The 17,945-nt window shown below is 43.3% G+C and overlaps 1 protein-coding gene across 1 annotated transcript; it reads right to left on the bottom strand.

Moving 5' to 3' along the window:
- Positions 1-8,797: 8,797 nt before the first annotated feature.
- On the bottom strand, positions 8,798-17,710 carry LOC111758584 (uncharacterized). The gene is made up of 2 exons (XM_023567638.2): positions 17,227-17,710; positions 8,798-11,837 (listed from the first exon to the last, which is right to left on the bottom strand). Exon 2 carries the CDS (start codon positions 11,768-11,770, stop codon positions 9,896-9,898), a length of 1,875 nt encoding a protein of 624 aa, XP_023423406.2. The 5' UTR covers positions 11,771-11,837; positions 17,227-17,710; the 3' UTR covers positions 8,798-9,895.
- Between the last annotated feature and the right edge of the window lie 235 nt (positions 17,711-17,945).

Genomic DNA, 17,945 nt, shown 5'->3' with positions numbered 1-17,945 from the left:
AAGCTGCCACTGGCATCCGAAGCAAGGAATACTCTAAGCATCCTCTGATGATGCCTAGGACAGTCCTGCAGAACTACTCAAACTAGACTTGTTGAACACATCTCAAATTCTCTCCCAAAGGTCCTCACCCGCAATGCTGGTGACCGTCACCACTACTCACTAAGTAAGACCAATGCAAAACATTCAGTCATCCTTTAAATTTATCTCTCTCATCTACAGTTCCAACCCATTACTGAGTCCTACCATTTCCCCATTTGAAATATTCTTAAATGCATCCATTTCTGTCTACTTTAATGCCAAACACCTTGTGAAACCCATTATTATTTTTTACCTAAGCTCCATTTACAATCTCTTAACTGGATTTCCCTCACACACTCTGTTGGTTGTTTCCCTTACTGTGTAGAACCTTTTGATCATGATGCCATCCTGTTTAATTTATTTTGGTATAATTTTTTGTGCAACTGGAATCTGTTCAGAAAATTCAAGTTTATGCCTATGCTTTCAAGAGTTTGTCAACTTTTTTATGAAACAAATTATTTTTTCTGCTTTAATATCTAGGTCTTTATTCTATTTTTATTTTATGTTACTTTAGGGTGAGAAATCTGTGTCTGAATAAGTCTTCTGCATGTATGTAGCCATTTTTTTCGACACTATTTATGAAATACTCTTCTGCCCTGTACAGTTCCAGCCTTTGTGTTAAAGACCAGATGGCTGAATGTGGCCCACATTGTTTCTGCATCCTCTTTTCTGTCCACTGATCCACACGTCATGTGTGTGTGCACGCGCGCCAGAACGATGCTGATGATCACTACCACTTTCTAACGCAATTTGAAATCCATGATAGTGATGCCTCCTACTTTGCTCCTGTTGTCCAGGATTATTTTTGCTATTCTAAGTCTCTTATGGTTCAATATAAATTTTTTACATTGATATAAATTTTAATATAGTTTTAGTATTTCATTATTTTCTGGTTCATTGAATAAGGCTGTTGATATTTTGGTTGGTATACTAAATCTGTGTCATTTTTGGTAATGTGCCATCAAATTTTTAGCCACAGCACTTTTTTAAAAAAACATTTTTCAGTGCATTTAGTACTATAGAGAGATTTTTTTCCCTCAGTAAGTAGTTTTGCCAGTCTTTAGAGAATATTTTAATTGTGTTTTATATAATTATATTTTTCTAAAGCACCTTTTGCTATATGCCTTTTCTATTATTAAAAATGACAATAATGATTACAAGAGTGCTGTAATTAAGCTTTTAGTATGAGTCAGATACTGAGTTAAGTGCTTGTCCATATTCAATCTTCCAAGTCACCATGTGAGCTCATTACTATTCTTAATTCCTTTACAAATGGGAAAGCTGAATTTTTGAAGCATTAAGTGACATTCCAACACTGTAGAAACACAAATTAGATGAGGCCATATAACTCATTCTTGGTAATGGAATAAGGGTAAAAGCTATGTCACTTTGCAAACAATATAAACTAGGATACGCATTCTCCACTGCTTTTTCTTGGTATCTCACCAGTTGAATACTGACACGGAGGGTGGCTTTAGACGCGCTGTCATAGCTGGCAAAGCACCTAACAACTTGGGCCCTTGAGTGATTCAGTAGAACAGAGGTCCTCCTCAACCCAAACCATAAGCATTGGATTCTCAGGTGAGTGAAATACAATTTTGTATTACTGTAAGTTACTGAACTTTTATAACTTTATTATGCTTCTCTCTAAACATTTGTGAATGCAGTCAAAATAAAAACCTACATTTTAGAGAGTAGATAAATATGAATTAATGTGTAAGATTGATACTTAGTAAGATATCTAGCACCAGTATTTCTTTTGCACTGCTAGTATAGGTATAGCCTATAAATCTCTAACTGGAAATATTACAAAAACTAAGTATTTAGAGTATTAGCAAATATATCTATACCTAATTGTCTAAAAATATAAAATATGCTGAAGATTTTTAAGTTTATTAGATAAAACATTTCTGTTTCAGTAGACTCTTTACAACACTTACAAGCACACTTTCTTTCATTGAACATCTTTCAGTGGGTGGAATCTGGCCTTATAGGCAAAGCAAATTATACTGAAACACATTGAAACATGAAATAACACAGAAAACTTACTTCAGCTATAATATTAGTTCACTTAAAAATTAGAAACAAACTACATTTTCAGCAAAAGGGCATATGTTACCACAGTATGGCTTATTTCTTGGTTCAAATATTATTCAGCAAGTTTATATATTATTCAGAAGAATATGTAGTATCATGCATACATAGAAAATACCTTATCAAGACAGTAAAAATGTTTAATACAAAATTGGAGTTTTAGTTTAATAATATTGTAAATGCATGTTTTAATTTGAATTTATCTATCTGTATTATCTGTGTTGATCTTTTTGGTTTTTGTTGTTGTTGTTGTGAGTACTGGGGATTGTACTCAATGGCTTCACACTGATCTAACCTCAGCCCTTTCTGTATTTGGTTCTTCACACTTCATCTTAACTCAAAGGCTGAGAAGCGATCTGTATTTCTTTCTTTTGTAATTGTTGTATTTCTTTCTTTGGAGACAAGTTCTTAGTAAATTACCACCTAGACTAGACCTTTTATTCTTTCTAACCTCAGCCTCCCAGAATATTACAGGCCTAAGCCACTGTTCTCAACTTCTTTATATCTTTGTTTTGTCCCATTAACCAGAATACATGTACTTATCTGTTTATTGTTAATTACATGAAACAGTTACATGAAACTTGTCACTGTGTTTATCTTAAGGAGTGCACCAAGGGTCTATTTTTATTACATCGTAATGTGTCGTCTTTATTTGAACTCATGAAAAATATTTTCCATTCTCCAATTTTAGTCATAACTGAAATATTTCTGAAATGAGGAAGATTTTAATTTTCATCCTGAGCTACCCTTAAAATAACTGATGTTCTTATATAAACTGCTGAAATTCCAGGGACCTAAATTTGTTCTTCTGGCCTGTGTGGAAGATTCCATGGCACATGTTCTATGTTTTAACTTCCATGTGGCAGTGTTCTCTTTTTAAACCTTATCTTACCTTTATCACATTTTTCCTGCTTATTTTCAGTGCATTTTCTATATTTCTATTTTTGTAATCTAGAAATACCTACATTAGGAATCAGGAAAAAGGTAGTTTTAAAGGATGCAGACAGCCACAGTGAGAAATAGAGAACAAAGTTATAATCTGGCATAGCGTGAGAAAAGCTATGCTCTGAGATGAGATGAGGTATGTACTTTGCATTAGTGCTGCTTTAATTATTACTGCAGTTCATGCATTGTTCACTGAAATTACATTTATTTCCTTAAGGTACAGTAATCAAAGTTATACGATAGTATACAAACTATGGATTTCAGAACCCATGAGATTATATAAAACTTAGGACTTGTGTGAAGGATCCTGTCCACAGATCGTGTAGACTTATTTGTCTAAGCTGGAATACTAACCTATTTTTATTTATTTGCATGTTTATTTTGGAAATAAATGCAACGCACATACTCTGATTTCAGACTAACTGTAGTCAAATCTTACTTCTACTACTTAGTAGTTGGTTACGCTTAAGATAAGTGACTACTTGTCCTCATTTTTCTAATCAGTTCATTTGCAACAATGTTAGTATCTATATCCAATATACATTGTGAAGATTAAGAGAGTTTAAATACATAAAACTACAGTTTGGCACTTCATCAACGCTACATGTATTAGTAATTGTTTGTTTCTTTCTAATTAAGATATACATTCAAAATGATTGACATTAGCTGATATTTAAGAAATCATTTACTAGAGTAGGTTTAAGTGTATCTAGCAGCAGTGACTGACTCAGAATTGGCTCTTATCTTTTGCCAATTATAAATTACAGCTGATGTTACTGCTTAGACACCAGGCACAAACTAGTGTTCACAGCAGGGGAGAATAGTGAGCAAAACCCCCAATTAGGGTTTTGTTTATATTTCCAGTGGGAAGAATGATTTGTTAGTTTAAAAGAATTTTCCTGTTGATTACAGGTGTTGGCCCATTGGAGTTTTCCCTGTGCTTGAATAGCTACTGTGAGATCCCAGAACAGACGATCAAGCTTAATTATTTTAATTCAAAAACATTTCATTTACAATTATGTTGATTTCTTTAGGCTCAATAACTTATTTCCAAAAGGAAACAGAAAAAAAAAATCTGTTTTTAACAGTAGTCATAATTTGACCTCAATGAATTTTCTATTTCTTTCTTTGCCCCCTAAAAAAGTTGACTTTTAATAATTAGATATCCAGAAGACTCATTATATTCTTGTTTTATGGAACTTTTGAATATTTTTTTCGCAGGAATCAAACTCAGGATCTTGCACTTGCCAGGCAGGCGCTTACACTACTGAGTTATATCTCCAAACTGAACCTATTAATTTTATTTATATTTGGAAAAAAGAAAAATGAATATGCTCTGGTGTGCCTGATCAAACACTACATCACATTAAGGTAGAAGACAAAGTACAGAGAAATTGCCCAGGATGGACTATGGCAAAAAAAAAAAAAAAAAAAAAAAAAATTAGCCCATCCTAAATTCCCCTACATGGAATCTTCATTGTTGATGTAAGCATGAGGATGAATGCCAGAGACTAACAGCTGACTATTTTCATGCAAAAAGAATCTAGATCATGATCATGTGTCCTGATTTCCATGAACCTCCCCAGTAGGGTTTACAGGGGAATATGCTCCCTTTATGTGACCTTATAAATATGCATACCTAGTCCCTTCCTAATCTCATAATACAGTTAGAATACTTAATATTTTAAGTTTTTGTACCCATCTCTTCAGCAGAATTTAGTATCTCCAAAATTTCTCGAATATTGTAGGCTTTTTCACTCTGACACAAACATGCAATTATGGTTTCATTTTAATGAATGAATGGAAATGGCAAACTCTGGGCAAGTGGAAAAAAACTAATCCAAGTAGCACATGTTTGAAACAAATGGCTCTTTAAAAAAAACTTTCAATAAAATGGATCTCCCTTTTATAAAGTTTAACATTAGGATCTCTAATCCAGGGCTATAATAAAATAAACAACACGGGATTGTCTCTCCTGTCTAAGTTAATTTGAATCAGAATAGAATATTTACCTTTACTTGGAGCTTGTGCGATTCAAGGTTAGTCTATTTTGGAAAGGCTGAATGAGGTAAACCTAATCCTTTTCTGGAGTTCATTAATTGGAAGCAGGACCACACTGAAATAACCTTTTCTAAATTCAAATGAATTGAAAACTCCAAAACAAGATTTTCCTACTGGCTTCTTCTGTTTATACAGTAAGGCTCTAAGTTTCAAGCTGACACCCTCCGTGTTAAATTTCACTAGCTGACTGATAAGCTGGAGCAGAGAGTACACTGGCACGCTGGGCAGTTCTGTCCATCACTCAGTCTGTAAATAATGTATGAGGATTTCTATTTAAATGGCCAGGTTCTTTCTAAAAGTTAGTAGATGAATGAAGAGATGGACGGACAGATAAATAAATTGTATCAAATAATTCATTTAGCTACTACTTAGTATTCACATCACATTTGAAGATTTTAAATATTTTGTATGGTTCCCCAAGTAAGTGAAAATACACTGACATTTTTTACTGTGTCTACAAGATCTGGAACATATAACATTCCTTGTAATTGTGCAATTGACCACAATGTCACAATCTTGCACTATTTCAGCTGTCTTCACAATGAAAACCAAATTGTAGCATAAAATGACTTAAATAATGGAATGAGTCTTACACTAGATTTTTGAGCCTTGTCTGTATTTTTATTGTCATTAAGCCTCTAATATTTTTTCATCAGTTGTAAGCAACTCTTAAATTGCCTTAATCCCTAAGCAAAAGATTTTTGTATGTTTCAGCAACATAACAGAATAATGCCAGTACAAAGCATTCTCTATTATCTTTATTTAGTATTTCTTTTGACGCTGAAACACACTGATATTTTGAATACCAAAATACCTTGAAAATAGCTCAGAAGATGAGGAGTTCTGGGGAAGCAGTCTGGTCTGGCAGAAGGAATGTGAACCTTGATTTGTGACACTTGAAATCTAGTCCTTAATTTGCTACTTACTTGCCAGTAGATTGAAGATGGATGCTTTGATTTAGATCTAGAATGTCCTCCACCTGGCTCAGGTGTTCAGAGGTGGAATCTTCAGAAGATGGCTGAACCGTGGGGGCCCTGTAGTTCTTTTGTGGTTGGGAGGTAGAATCTAGCTGGGAGTATAACTAGGAAGGGTACATCTTGCCCTGACTGGAGAAGCTCCCCTCACCCAAGCCTTCCACCATACCATTTCTACCTTGGATCCAGCTGACCACAGACTGTAATCATGAGTCAAAAAAAAAAAAAACTCTCTTCTTTTAAACTGTGGGTGTCAGGTATTTTTTCCCAATTGTAACTAAGACAGTGGATATGTCCCTGCATATATCTGAACCCCAGCTATTTTGCAAACAAAATATTTGATGTTCAGTGATTTTTTCTCCTTTTGACTCTAAGTGATCATGCTGTTTGAATAATTTATACTTAAATAGTAATACCAGTCAAAATTTTGAGCCTGAAAGCTCACTTGTCTTCCTTTAAGTTTACTATCAAAATTACAAAAGAATAATCTGCAGAAATTATCTTTAATCCTGCACTCTCCTTTCTGCCACTTCCAGCTGGAGCACAATGTAGAGTCTATAATATGTTCTTATAGATTTGGGAGGAGGGTAGTGGTCAAAGTAGTTCATTAGATTTTCAAATAAATCCATGTCCTGAAAGGATTAAATATCCCTACTCTAGTATCCACTAAACCGCGTACATGATCTAGCCAGCATAATTCCATTTCCTCCCATAGTTTCAAGTATCTTTCTTTGAAGATTGAATTGGAGTCAGAAAATATCAGGTTAAATCCCTACTCTCTAACAGAGTATATGTAAGTTCTTAGGATACTTATTTGAATCCTAGGATATTCACTGGCAAATGTCAAGTATTCTATGAAATAGTGAGTATTCATTCAATATTCTTGAGCACTTGCTGTAGGCTGGTGATGGGGCTGAGAAGCTTATTATTTCATAGAAAATGGTGAGGAAAGACCCTGCGAGGAGCTAATTGAGCAAAAACCTATAGGTAGAGAAGGAATGAATTGTGGAAACGTCAGGTGGACGAGAGTTCTAGGCAGAAGAAACGCAAATATGAAGGTCCTGGGCCCAAAGTCTGCTCAGTGAGTGAGAATATAATTCTGGTTGGAACAAGAGACACAAAGTTAGAGAGGATTAAGCAAGTGACTGGAGTTTTGGAAAGAAGTTTGGCTTTCATAGTGTGAGGAGCATTAGAAAATGAAGGGCTCATATGATCTGTGACACACTTTAAAAGAATAACTCTGTTTCCAGGATCATAGTCTGAAAGGTTAAGGGTGAAACAGGACATTTAGGAGATGAATGTCTTCATCTGGCTGGGACATCATGCAGGCTCAATCCAGGATAATAACAGTAAAAGTTGGAGCACACAATGAATTTTAAATATATTCTGAAAATAGAGCTTGCTGAATTTTCTTATGGATTGGCTATTGTGAAAGAGGGAAATAAAAATAGGACAACTAGATACACATTCATTCATTCATTGCCTCAGAAAATGAATGGATGAAAAACTGGTGAATGTTATGGGTGGAGGGAGCTGAAAGCCAACCTTTGTCCCTGGCTATCTCAAGTTCAAGACACCTAGTCAGCGTGCGAAACTCCAGCGTGTCTAGTCAAACATCGATGCTGGTGTGTTCAGCATGAAGATTTTACTTCAAGTTGTAAGGCTGGGCACAAAATCGCTCAGGAAATGAGCATAGCCAGGTGAAAAAGAGAGGCAGACAGGAGCCCGGAGCATTTTTACACTTACAGGTGTGTCTGCCATGAGAAAAGCACCATGTTTTCGAAATGTGCTTTCTGCATCTCCAAGACGCTTGTCAAGTCAAGGGGACACGGTAAGCATGCCCAGACCAAGATGTTCAAGAAAGATATTTAAACCAGGGATCCGCACCCCAACCCCATGTTCCAGTCTGTGGTCTGTGGTGGGCGAGGCAAAGTCAATGAAGCTTCATGCAGTTTTATTCTTTTTAATTTTATTTTATTAGTGTATATTTGAAGTGTGTGATGTTTACATTTATCATGGGGAAAAAATGCAAGTACATATATTAATTCTCTTTTATTCCCCTTCTAAACCACCTTCCATCCCTTTCTTCACCCCTAGCTCCGTTTCATTTATATTATTATTATTATTATTATTATTATTAAAATTCATGTTTATGACATATAATGCTTACATTCATTATGGATATTTGGTAAATGTACATGCAGCATCCTAAATCATTTTACACCCCATTCCCCTCTCCTGCTTCCCCTACCTTCAGTCTCTTGGATTTTTCTCATTTGCAAAAAAAGAAAAAAAGAAAGTCTCTGTTTCCTTTTATCAGTCTTTTATTTTACTTTTTATTTGTACTTTGCATGACTCATATGAGAGAAACCATATGGTTTCTAAATTTGTGTATCTAATTTATTCACAACACATTATGTTTTCCGGGTGTATCCATCATCCTACAAATGTCTCAAATTTATCCATTTTTATAGCTGAGTACTATTCCATTATGTATACATAACACATTGCCTTTTTCCATTTTTCTACTGATGGACATATGTGCTATTTCCAGGATTTAGTTAGTATGAATTGTGCTCCTATAAACACTAGTATGCTGTCGGTGTCGATCCCGGCCGGCAGGAAAAAACACACGACACGAGTAGTCGGCGGATAGCCTCTGGTTTATTTTCTCTCTCCGTACGCCCTGTTCCGGGATCTCGGATCCCGCCTGAGGGAAGCCTCCTCTGGTCCGTTCCCTACGGCTCCTTGTGTGCTTCTCTCAGCAGTCCCTCTTCTTAGTGTGTGTCCTCGCCCCAGGGGTGGTGTCAGCATATATATGGACACATCGACCAATCACATCAAAGTAGGCAAGACGAGCTGATTGGCCAGCGTCAGCTGTTGCTGGGCAGACTAGCTTACAGGGCGTGTTGTTTACTAGCTAGGGAGCAGGAAATGGGCGCCATCTTGGCATACTCGATGGGAGGGGTAATCTAGCTCAGGCTTCACTCCTCACCACAGGCCTCATATCACTCGGTCGACGGGAGGGGCAATCTAGCTCAGGCTTCACTCCTCACCACAGGCCTCATATCACTCGGCCAGGCTCCCAACATCTCCCCCTTCTTTATTTATTAAGATAGTGTGGTCTGTGGGTCCATGTGAGGTGTCTGGGAGTGGGCCTATTTCGCAGGCCGAGGCATGAGAGAATGTAGAGGTCTATACCCTGCTGTACATCACCTTGTCTCGTACATATCCTTGCGCCAGGACCATGCTCAAGGTGAGTGGTTCATTTTTTCGCAGGGCCAGGCTTTTGTGAACCGAACCTGGATGCATATAGACATTCATTCCTGCCTTCCCCTCAACCCTTGAGGCGGATGGCACTGCAGTACCCTTGGTCTCGCATCTCAATGCCATAACTCTTACTCCCTAGAGGACCCTCGGAGTAGAGCCTGTCTTAGGTTGATCAGGAGAACTTCTCCCGTCTTACCCGTCGTTGGCTTGCCCACTCAACTCTTAAAGCTTATATCTTGGGGGAGACACGGAGGGGTCCGCCGAGTGACATTTGAGGAACCGCGTAATCACTAATTACCAACCATAATCCCCGTTCACTACAATCACTAATTACTATTTTCTAATTATCAATGGGAACACGCCTTAAGCGTGGGGTCCTTCTAGTCTAAGTTCGCAGCCGCGACGGGGAAGGAGACGTACGTAATAATACTAGAACATCCGTAAGAATAATGGTGAGGGCAGCCACGTACTGGTTAAAGGAGCCGTGCCTTTCTAGCCTGAGCCCAGAAAACGCTAGGTGTGGAATCCCCTTGACTCTGGGCCAGCAACATCATCAATGTCATATGTGTCTTTTGGGTCGCCCTTATCGACCGCAGGCACCTAAGAGTCACGAGAGTGACAACCACAAGAGCAAGAATGATCCCATACGCAAGAAGTGACGAAGGTTTGAAGAAAGAGCCTATCTGGCTTAGGACATCATCAAAAAAGGAGGCTGTAAGTATAGGCACCTCTATCTGATCTAGCTGCCGGATAGTCATATCCAGGCGCACGCTAGCGTTCCAAAAGGAAGAATTATAGGTGGTGAGAACATAATCCTGAAATTGCCTGTAAGCCGAACGGTTGACCTGGATGGGGGTAACGCACAACTGGGTGAATGCCCATCTGGCGTCACATAAATTGTTAGCCACCTCCCAGAGTCCCTGGACTTCCTGAGCGATTAGGTCGATCTGCTGCTGTAACGCCATTATGGCGTTGTGCTGGAGGAGGTTGACTTCTTGTTGCTCCCTCAGCGCCAGGGAGGTGGTGTCCGTAAGATTGGTAAAGGCCTGAGCCGTCAGCGTAGACTGGGTCAGAGCAACGGCAGCCGTCACAGCCGTCGCAGTCAGAGTCACGAACAGTGCTGTCAGGGCCGCTGTGATCCCAAAATCTCTCTTACGTCTGAGCATGGGTAGTTGGTCCTGCTGATAGACGGGATGAACCCAAACAGATTCGTTAAAGGGAACCCACATCAGTGGGGGTCGAAGAGCCAACATAGCATACGGGAAAGACCCATTCCAGCAGTTCCCTGTAAAGCATGGTTGGTTACTGCACTTAAAGGAGATGTCAGCAGAGAATACCCATAAGTAGGGCGGTTTTACGCATGCAGCCTCAGAATTAAGGGTGACATTGGTGGTTCCATTAGAGGCAGAAGCGTTAATAGCGAGCATGGGTCTTAAGTCCATGCAGGCTCCGGTGGAGAGGCACAACCAATTTTCATTAAGGGGGAAGGGGAAGCTTATTGCCCACTTGTTGTTCACTCTCAGGTAGGACTCCCACCAGGTCAACGCGAATATGTTGTTACTACCGGATGGAGGAGAGAACCGGGACCACCAAGACATGTTTAGATGAGTCACTCCCACGCCGTCGACAGTACAGGGCTGCCATGAAAGTTGTGACAGGTCCACCATCTGTCTTTTTCGGCTTGGGGACACACGGTATGGGCATGTGGGGAAATCGGGACGGGTGTGCATGGCTGCTCGGGGTTTGCAGGTTGAGTTAAAAGTGATGACTCCGCCGCTAAGTGTGCCAGCTTTAAAACATCCAGGCGAATGCAGGGATGGGACAGACAACCTCACCGTCAGGGAGGTATTGTACCATTTTACAAGGAGGGGCAGGAAGCTAACGCAGGATCCCCGGTGACACGAGGGGTTACTATTAGTGGAAAAAATGACCACATCATTGGTGATGGGAAGGTCAAAACGTATGGGTCTGATGGTTAATGGTATATCTGGTATGCAAGGCAATCTGGCGGAGCAGTTTTTTGCATACAACTTTGGGAGAGAGGGGGCTGTGGTGGAGATAGCGGCTAGCGCTGGCGGATGATGTATTGCTGCCCACACCAAGTCTGCTCCTATTTCAGTAGTGGTGGTGAGCATCAAAACCAGAAGGAAGGGGGCTGCCGGAAGGCGGCGTGGCCTAGCCACTCTGGCTGCACCGTACCCTAAAAGAGAGCCAATTACTATCGAGAGCATAATCATTACTGTGTCCCATAAGTCATACGGTATTCCTCGGTCGAGCAGCAATATCCTGGTCGGACCGATCTTGATTAGGCTGTCCGCTGCCGTTGAGTTTTGGAGTGTCTCCTGCATTATGTTTCGTTGGATTCGCCACGCGCGTCAGCCGTTCTGGGACCCACAATGGTTCTCGTCCTGGTTCCTGTGGGAAAACACAAACCGCACCTCGGTTCCAGCTAACTACTGGATCCGGGCCCATCCATTGTCCCGTCAGGACATCTTTCCATTTCACCCATCCCCTATTGCCAGGAGATGGATTACAATGTTCCATGGCCGGGGAGTGATTGTTGTTATTCAGGTTCAGAAAATTGTATGTGAACAGTGCCATGGAGAGCCGTGCCTTTGGGGGCAGGCCCTGACTTATTCCCCCTTTTTGTTTTTGTAGAATTTCTTTAAGGCTCCTATGAGCCCTTTCAATAATTCCTTGACCTTGGGGATTGTATGGGATGCCATGTTTTAACTGTACCCCCATTTTTTCACAGAACTCATTAAAGGCTCTGCTTGTATAAGCTGGTCCATTATCAGTTTTTAATATTTTTGGTTTGTCCCATGCGGCCCAAGCTGTCAGGCAATGATTGATTACATGAGACACCTTTTCGCCAGTTTCAGCAGTCGCAAATATAATATGAGAGCAGGTGTCCGTAGAGACATGAACATATTTAAGAGATCCGAATTCTATCATATGTGTGACATCCATTTGCCAAGTGTCGCCAGGAATCAATCCCCTGGGGTTAACTCCCGTTGATACGACGGGTGTGTATGTGGCGCAAGAGCCGCATAACCGTACGATGTCCCGCGCGTCAGCCCTGGAAATGTGGTACTGGTTGGCTAACGTCCTGGCGTTGACATGAAATCTGTCATGAAACAGACGGGCTTGTTCTATAGAAGATAACATATTGAGTATCCACAACGGGCGAGTGGCCACGTCAGCTGCCGCATTGCCCTGTACCATGGGCCCTGGCAGGCGCGTATGTGCTCTTATGTGAGTGATGTATATTTTGTTGTGTCTATTTATCAGCAGAGTCTGGATAGACAAAAACAAATTAGTCACTTTGGAGGTTGGCTTAATCGGGCCCGCAGTCTCAAGGACCTGCATGGCATTAACAACGTATTTTGAATCAGAAACAATATTAAGGGCCCCTGGGAACTTCTCGAGGACGGTTTGTACAATTTGTAACTCTACCACCTGTGGTTGATCTGGTTCAAATTGTATGCTGATCGGAGGCATACCTGAGACCACATAGGCCCCTATCCCGGTTTTTGACCCGTCCGTATAGATCGTTGTTGCAGGAGTAAGTGGTGTGGACGCGGTGATTTTTGGAAATATCACCGGATGTTGAGTAACAAACTGTAGTATGGGGTCCCTGGGGAACTGGTTGTCTATCTCCCCAAGAAAAACACATCTCAGGATGGCCCACGTATCTATACAAGCAGTCAGGATTTTTATTTGAGAAGCGGTATAAGGTACCCGAATAGCATGGGGTGCAGAGCCAAAATGTTGGATAGCCCTGCCATGTGCCTCCAAGGCCAGGGAAGCGACTGTTTCCGGATAATGTTCGATAATCTTGGCAGGTGAGACCTTAGGGTGCACCCACAAAAGTGGTCCCTTTTGCCAAATCACTGCCGTAGGTTGAGAAACGGTCTGCAACAAGCAGACCTCAAAAGGCTGTTCTGAGTCAATTCTCCGCAATGCAGCTGTACTTAGGGCTTCCTCTATCTTTCTCAGAGCAACTCTGGCTTCCGGGGTGAACTCCCTGGGGGAGGCAATATCCGGGTCTCCTTTCAGGAGGTCGAACAGGGGCTTTAAGTCCGAGTTAGGGATGTGTAAATAAGGTCTGATCCAGTTTATATCTCCCAGTAGCTTTTGCATGTCATTCAAGGTCCTTAGACTATCTGTTCTGATGGTTACCTTTTGTGGAGAAATCGATGTGGGGGAGACTTTGGTGCCCAGGTAGGTCACTATGTCTCCTCCCTGAATCTTGTCAGGGGCAATATGTAAATTTGCCTTTCTCAGGGCCCTGACCAATTGGCCAAGCATATCCTCCAACTCAGTCACATCTTTTGCACTGATTAGCAAATCATCCATGTAATGAATACATCTGATTCTGGGGAAGGCTTCACGCAAGGGGGCCAGTAGAAAATCAAGATACATCTGACACATGGTGGGACTGTTGGCCATACCCTGGGGTAATGTAACCCACTCGTACCTCTGATCAGGACTCTCTTGGTTAATGGTGGGTAGGGTAAAGGCGAATCTGTGGGTGTCCTCTGGATGCAGGGGGATTGAGAAAAAACAGTCTCTAAGATCTATGGCATAGACTGACCAGGACCGAGGGATGGCTGAGAGGGCTGGTAGTCCCCTCTGGATCGCCCCCAGGGGCTGCATCTGTGAGTTGACAGCCCTCAGATCATGGAGCAGCCTCCACTTGCCTGATTTCTTCCTGATAACAAAGACAGGGGTATTCCAAGGGGAGGTTGACGGCTTTACGTGTCCCGCCTGAAACTGGGTTTTGACTATCTCAGTTAATGCTAAAAGCTTCTCCTTGGGCAAGGGCCACTGAGGCACCCAAACTGGATTTTGATATTTCCAGGTAATCTTAATTGGAGCGGGCAGGAGAAGTTTCTCAGTGACCCCTAGGAAAAACCCAACCCGTGTCTACCTTCCCTTTTTTCTACAGGTACGGGGGATGTCCGGCCCTGCAGGGCTGCGCCCAGGCCCTTGCCGGGGACATATCCCTGATTTTTGAGTATCCCTTTGGCTTGGGGAGAGCAGGTGGATGTAAGAGTGACATCCATCTGGGTGAGAACGTCTCTTCCCCACAAGGATACTGGCAGCTGCAAAACAAAAGGTTGAAAATGTCCTCGGTGACCTTCCTCATCACCCCAAGGCAGGGTCACGGCACTAACCTGGGGGGCAGCCACTATCCCCAATCCTTGGAGTGTGTTGTCAGCTGTGTTGGTAGGCCAACTGGGAGGCCAGTCTTTCTTGGAGACGATGGAACGGTCTGCCCCTGTATCTAGGAGTCCTGTTATCTTTTTTCCGTTAATCCTGAGCGATAGCATGGGCCTTTTATCAAGAGTCATATGAAGTCCTTCAAAAATTTCCTTAGAGGAGCCAAGTCCCTGACCCCCTCTAACCCGTTGACCGGACCGGGGTCTCTCATGGAGACTGGGGAACAGTAAAAGTTGTGCTATCTTATCCCCTTCATTAATTACTATGGTCCCTATATGAGATTGTACCATGATTTTGATGTTTCCTAAATAATCTGGGTCTACAACTCCAGGGATCACGGTAAGGCCCCGGAGGGCTGTGGAGGACTGTCCAATCACTAAACCAACTAGCTTGTCGGGTAGTGGTCCTTTGGAGGTGGTTTCAACCACCTGAACGCCCATATCGGGTGTTAATAGGAGTCTGGAGGCGACACAGAGGTCCACGCCTGCTGGCCCGGGGGTGGCCCCTGTGGGGGGGTGCCATCTTGTGTTGTCCTGTCTAGGGAGTGGGGGCCCGTCCGTAAGGAGGGCCCCCTCTGGCCGTTTTTTGGCTCCGTAGTCTCCCTGCCACTAATACGGTTCCCCTGGGCATCAAAAATAGATCTGCAATCTTTTGCTTTGTGAGAACCTTTACCGCACCTTTCGCAGGTTCCCGTTCGTCTGTCTGATTCCTGTCTCTTGGATATAAACTCCCCCTGTCCGGTCTTGGGGCAGTTTTTCCTTATATGGCTGGGATCCCCACACTGGAAACATCCCCTGGGCTTACCAGGGTGATTGGTCTTCTGAGGCCCTGTCTGTTGTAAGGCGGCGGCTAAAAGGGCAGCCACGCCTGAGTTGGATAATGGCCCCCCTATTTCTCTACAAATTTTAATCCAAGCCTCTATGTTTTTACCTTTATGGGGTGCTATGGCTGCCCTGCAGTCCTTGGTGCACTGTTCGAAGATTAACTGTTTAATAAGAGGAGCAGCAGCACTCGGATCTGAAAAGAGTCTGTCAGCTGCCTCCTGCATTCTGGCCACAAAATCCACAAAAGGTTCTGTGTTGCCCTGAACAATTTTAGAGAGGCATTGTGAGGCCACCCCTGTGTTGTTTACCTGCTTCCAGGCGCGGATGCCTATGTTATGTATCTGTTCATACACATTTGGAGGGAATCTAGTTTGATCTTGAGCGTACTGACCCTTACCCATAAGCATATCCTCATTTTGCCCTCTATGGCCCCTAGCCGCATTTTTTTCAGCCTGTTCGGCGGCAAACTCAGTATACCAGGCGCGCCAATCCAGAAAAGCCCCGGGGGCCAGGCAGGCTTTAGCCAGTTGGGTCCAATCACTGGGCGTCAGAAAGCCACCGGCAGACAAATTCTCCAACATAGTTATAGTGTAAGGAGCAGTAGGGCCAAATGTGGCAACCGCATTTTTAAGCTCCTTAATTTGCTTGATCTCCAGTGGTTCCCAGTAATTGGGTCCTTGGCCTTGCGCCAGGAGCACCGGATAAAGCCCACATTGTTCATACTCATTCGCCCCTTGAGGAATCTGCTCCATTCTAAATGTCCATCTACGAAAATACCTTCCCTGGGACCTTGGCATTTTTTCACAGGGTGGTGCCTCCCCATGAGATGTCTGTCCCTCCCTATCACAAAATTGTATCTCTTTGTAACATGGCCGACCAGTCTTTGGGGCACAAGATGGCGGGTCGCCAGGCAGACAAGATGGTGGCCCTACATGTGACAACGGTCCAGGCCACTCCCTCCATGGGGGGGGTGACGGAGGAAGGCCCCAGGCCGCCATCTCACCACAGGAACCGGTGTTTGGGACCTCCCAGGGTGGCGCGGAAGGCTCTACGGCTTTCCGTTGGGGAGTGCTCAGGAGTTTCCTTCCCTTCTCTAGGTCTGTCTGCATCTTGACTAGGTCTCTACGTAAAGCTGCAAAGGGATTAGGGGGGTCACTTGCCTCATTGTCCTCGCCTTCCGAGGTATCTGAGCCCGAGGAATCCGAGGCAGGGGGTACCTCTCTCTTGCCTCGCTCTCGTGAGCGCCTCCGCACGCTCCCTGCGACGGACCCCTCTCGGGAGGACTCCGAACGGGCCCCTTCAAAAGCTCGGCGGGCCTGAGAGAGCCCATCTGCGCTATCCTTAGCCCCATTCCTCTCCCCTTTGAGGCATGAATGAATCATCTCCCAGAGCGGCCGAACCGAAAGTGGGAGTCGGCGCTCCTCTTCTGCTCTTTCTAAATCCTTACCTAATTTCTCCCAGCAAGGTAGGGACAAGTGCCCCGTCGGCAGGAACCAGGGTGCCGCCTCATCTACTTGTTGGAGAAACTCCGTAAGTGTCTTGGAGCTCATTGATATACCTGAAATCTTGAGCAGGTCTTTCACCGCTCTTACCAGTGACTTGGAACTCTTAGTGGGTAAGTTGCCCATGCCTGTCACTGAGGAGTCCGTTCTCACCGTGTGAGGCTAACCTGCCACATACACGTGAGCTTGAGGGGAGTCTAAAAAGCCCTGTAGGTGCGCGCCACCCAGAGCCCAGGTTTATCCCCTACTCACCTGTCCTGCAGAGCAATACTGGAGCGTCGTCCGCCTCGTCTCGGGGGTGATCAGTTCCCCGTACGGGCCACCAAATGTCGGTGTCGATCCCGGCCGGCAGGAAAAAACACACGACACGAGTAGTCGGCGGATAGCCTCTGGTTTATTTTCTCTCTCCGTACGCCCTGTTCCGGGATCTCGGATCCCGCCTGAGGGAAGCCTCCTCTGGTCCGTTCCCTACGGCTCCTTGTGTGCTTCTCTCAGCAGTCCCTCTTCTTAGTGTGTGTCCTCGCCCCAGGGGTGGTGTCAGCATATATATGGACACATCGACCAATCACATCAAAGTAGGCAAGACGAGCTGATTGGCCAGCGTCAGCTGTTGCTGGGCAGACTAGCTTACAGGGCGTGTTGTTTACTAGCTAGGGAGCAGGAAATGGGCGCCATCTTGGCATACTCGATGGGAGGGGTAATCTAGCTCAGGCTTCACTCCTCACCACAGGCCTCATATCACTTGGTCGACGGGAGGGGCAATCTAGCTCAGGCTTCACTCCTCACCACAGGCCTCATATCACTCGGCCAGGCTCCCAACAGTATGCATCATTGCAATCTATATCTTAAGTATGCATCATTGCATGCATCATTGTATGCATCATTGCAATCTACATCTTAAGCTTTTGGGGGAAGATATTAGAAGGGAAACAGCTGGAATTTCTAATTTTTGTTCTTTGAGACATCACCAT

The sequence above is a fragment of the Cavia porcellus genome, unplaced genomic scaffold (genome assembly GCF_034190915.1).
Source record: "Cavia porcellus strain 051 isolate PalLab524CR breed Dunkin Hartley unplaced genomic scaffold, mCavPor4.1 scaffold_8, whole genome shotgun sequence".
Classification (NCBI taxonomy): domain Eukaryota; kingdom Metazoa; phylum Chordata; class Mammalia; order Rodentia; family Caviidae; genus Cavia; species Cavia porcellus.
This window is presented reverse-complemented; position numbering and strand designations above follow the sequence as displayed.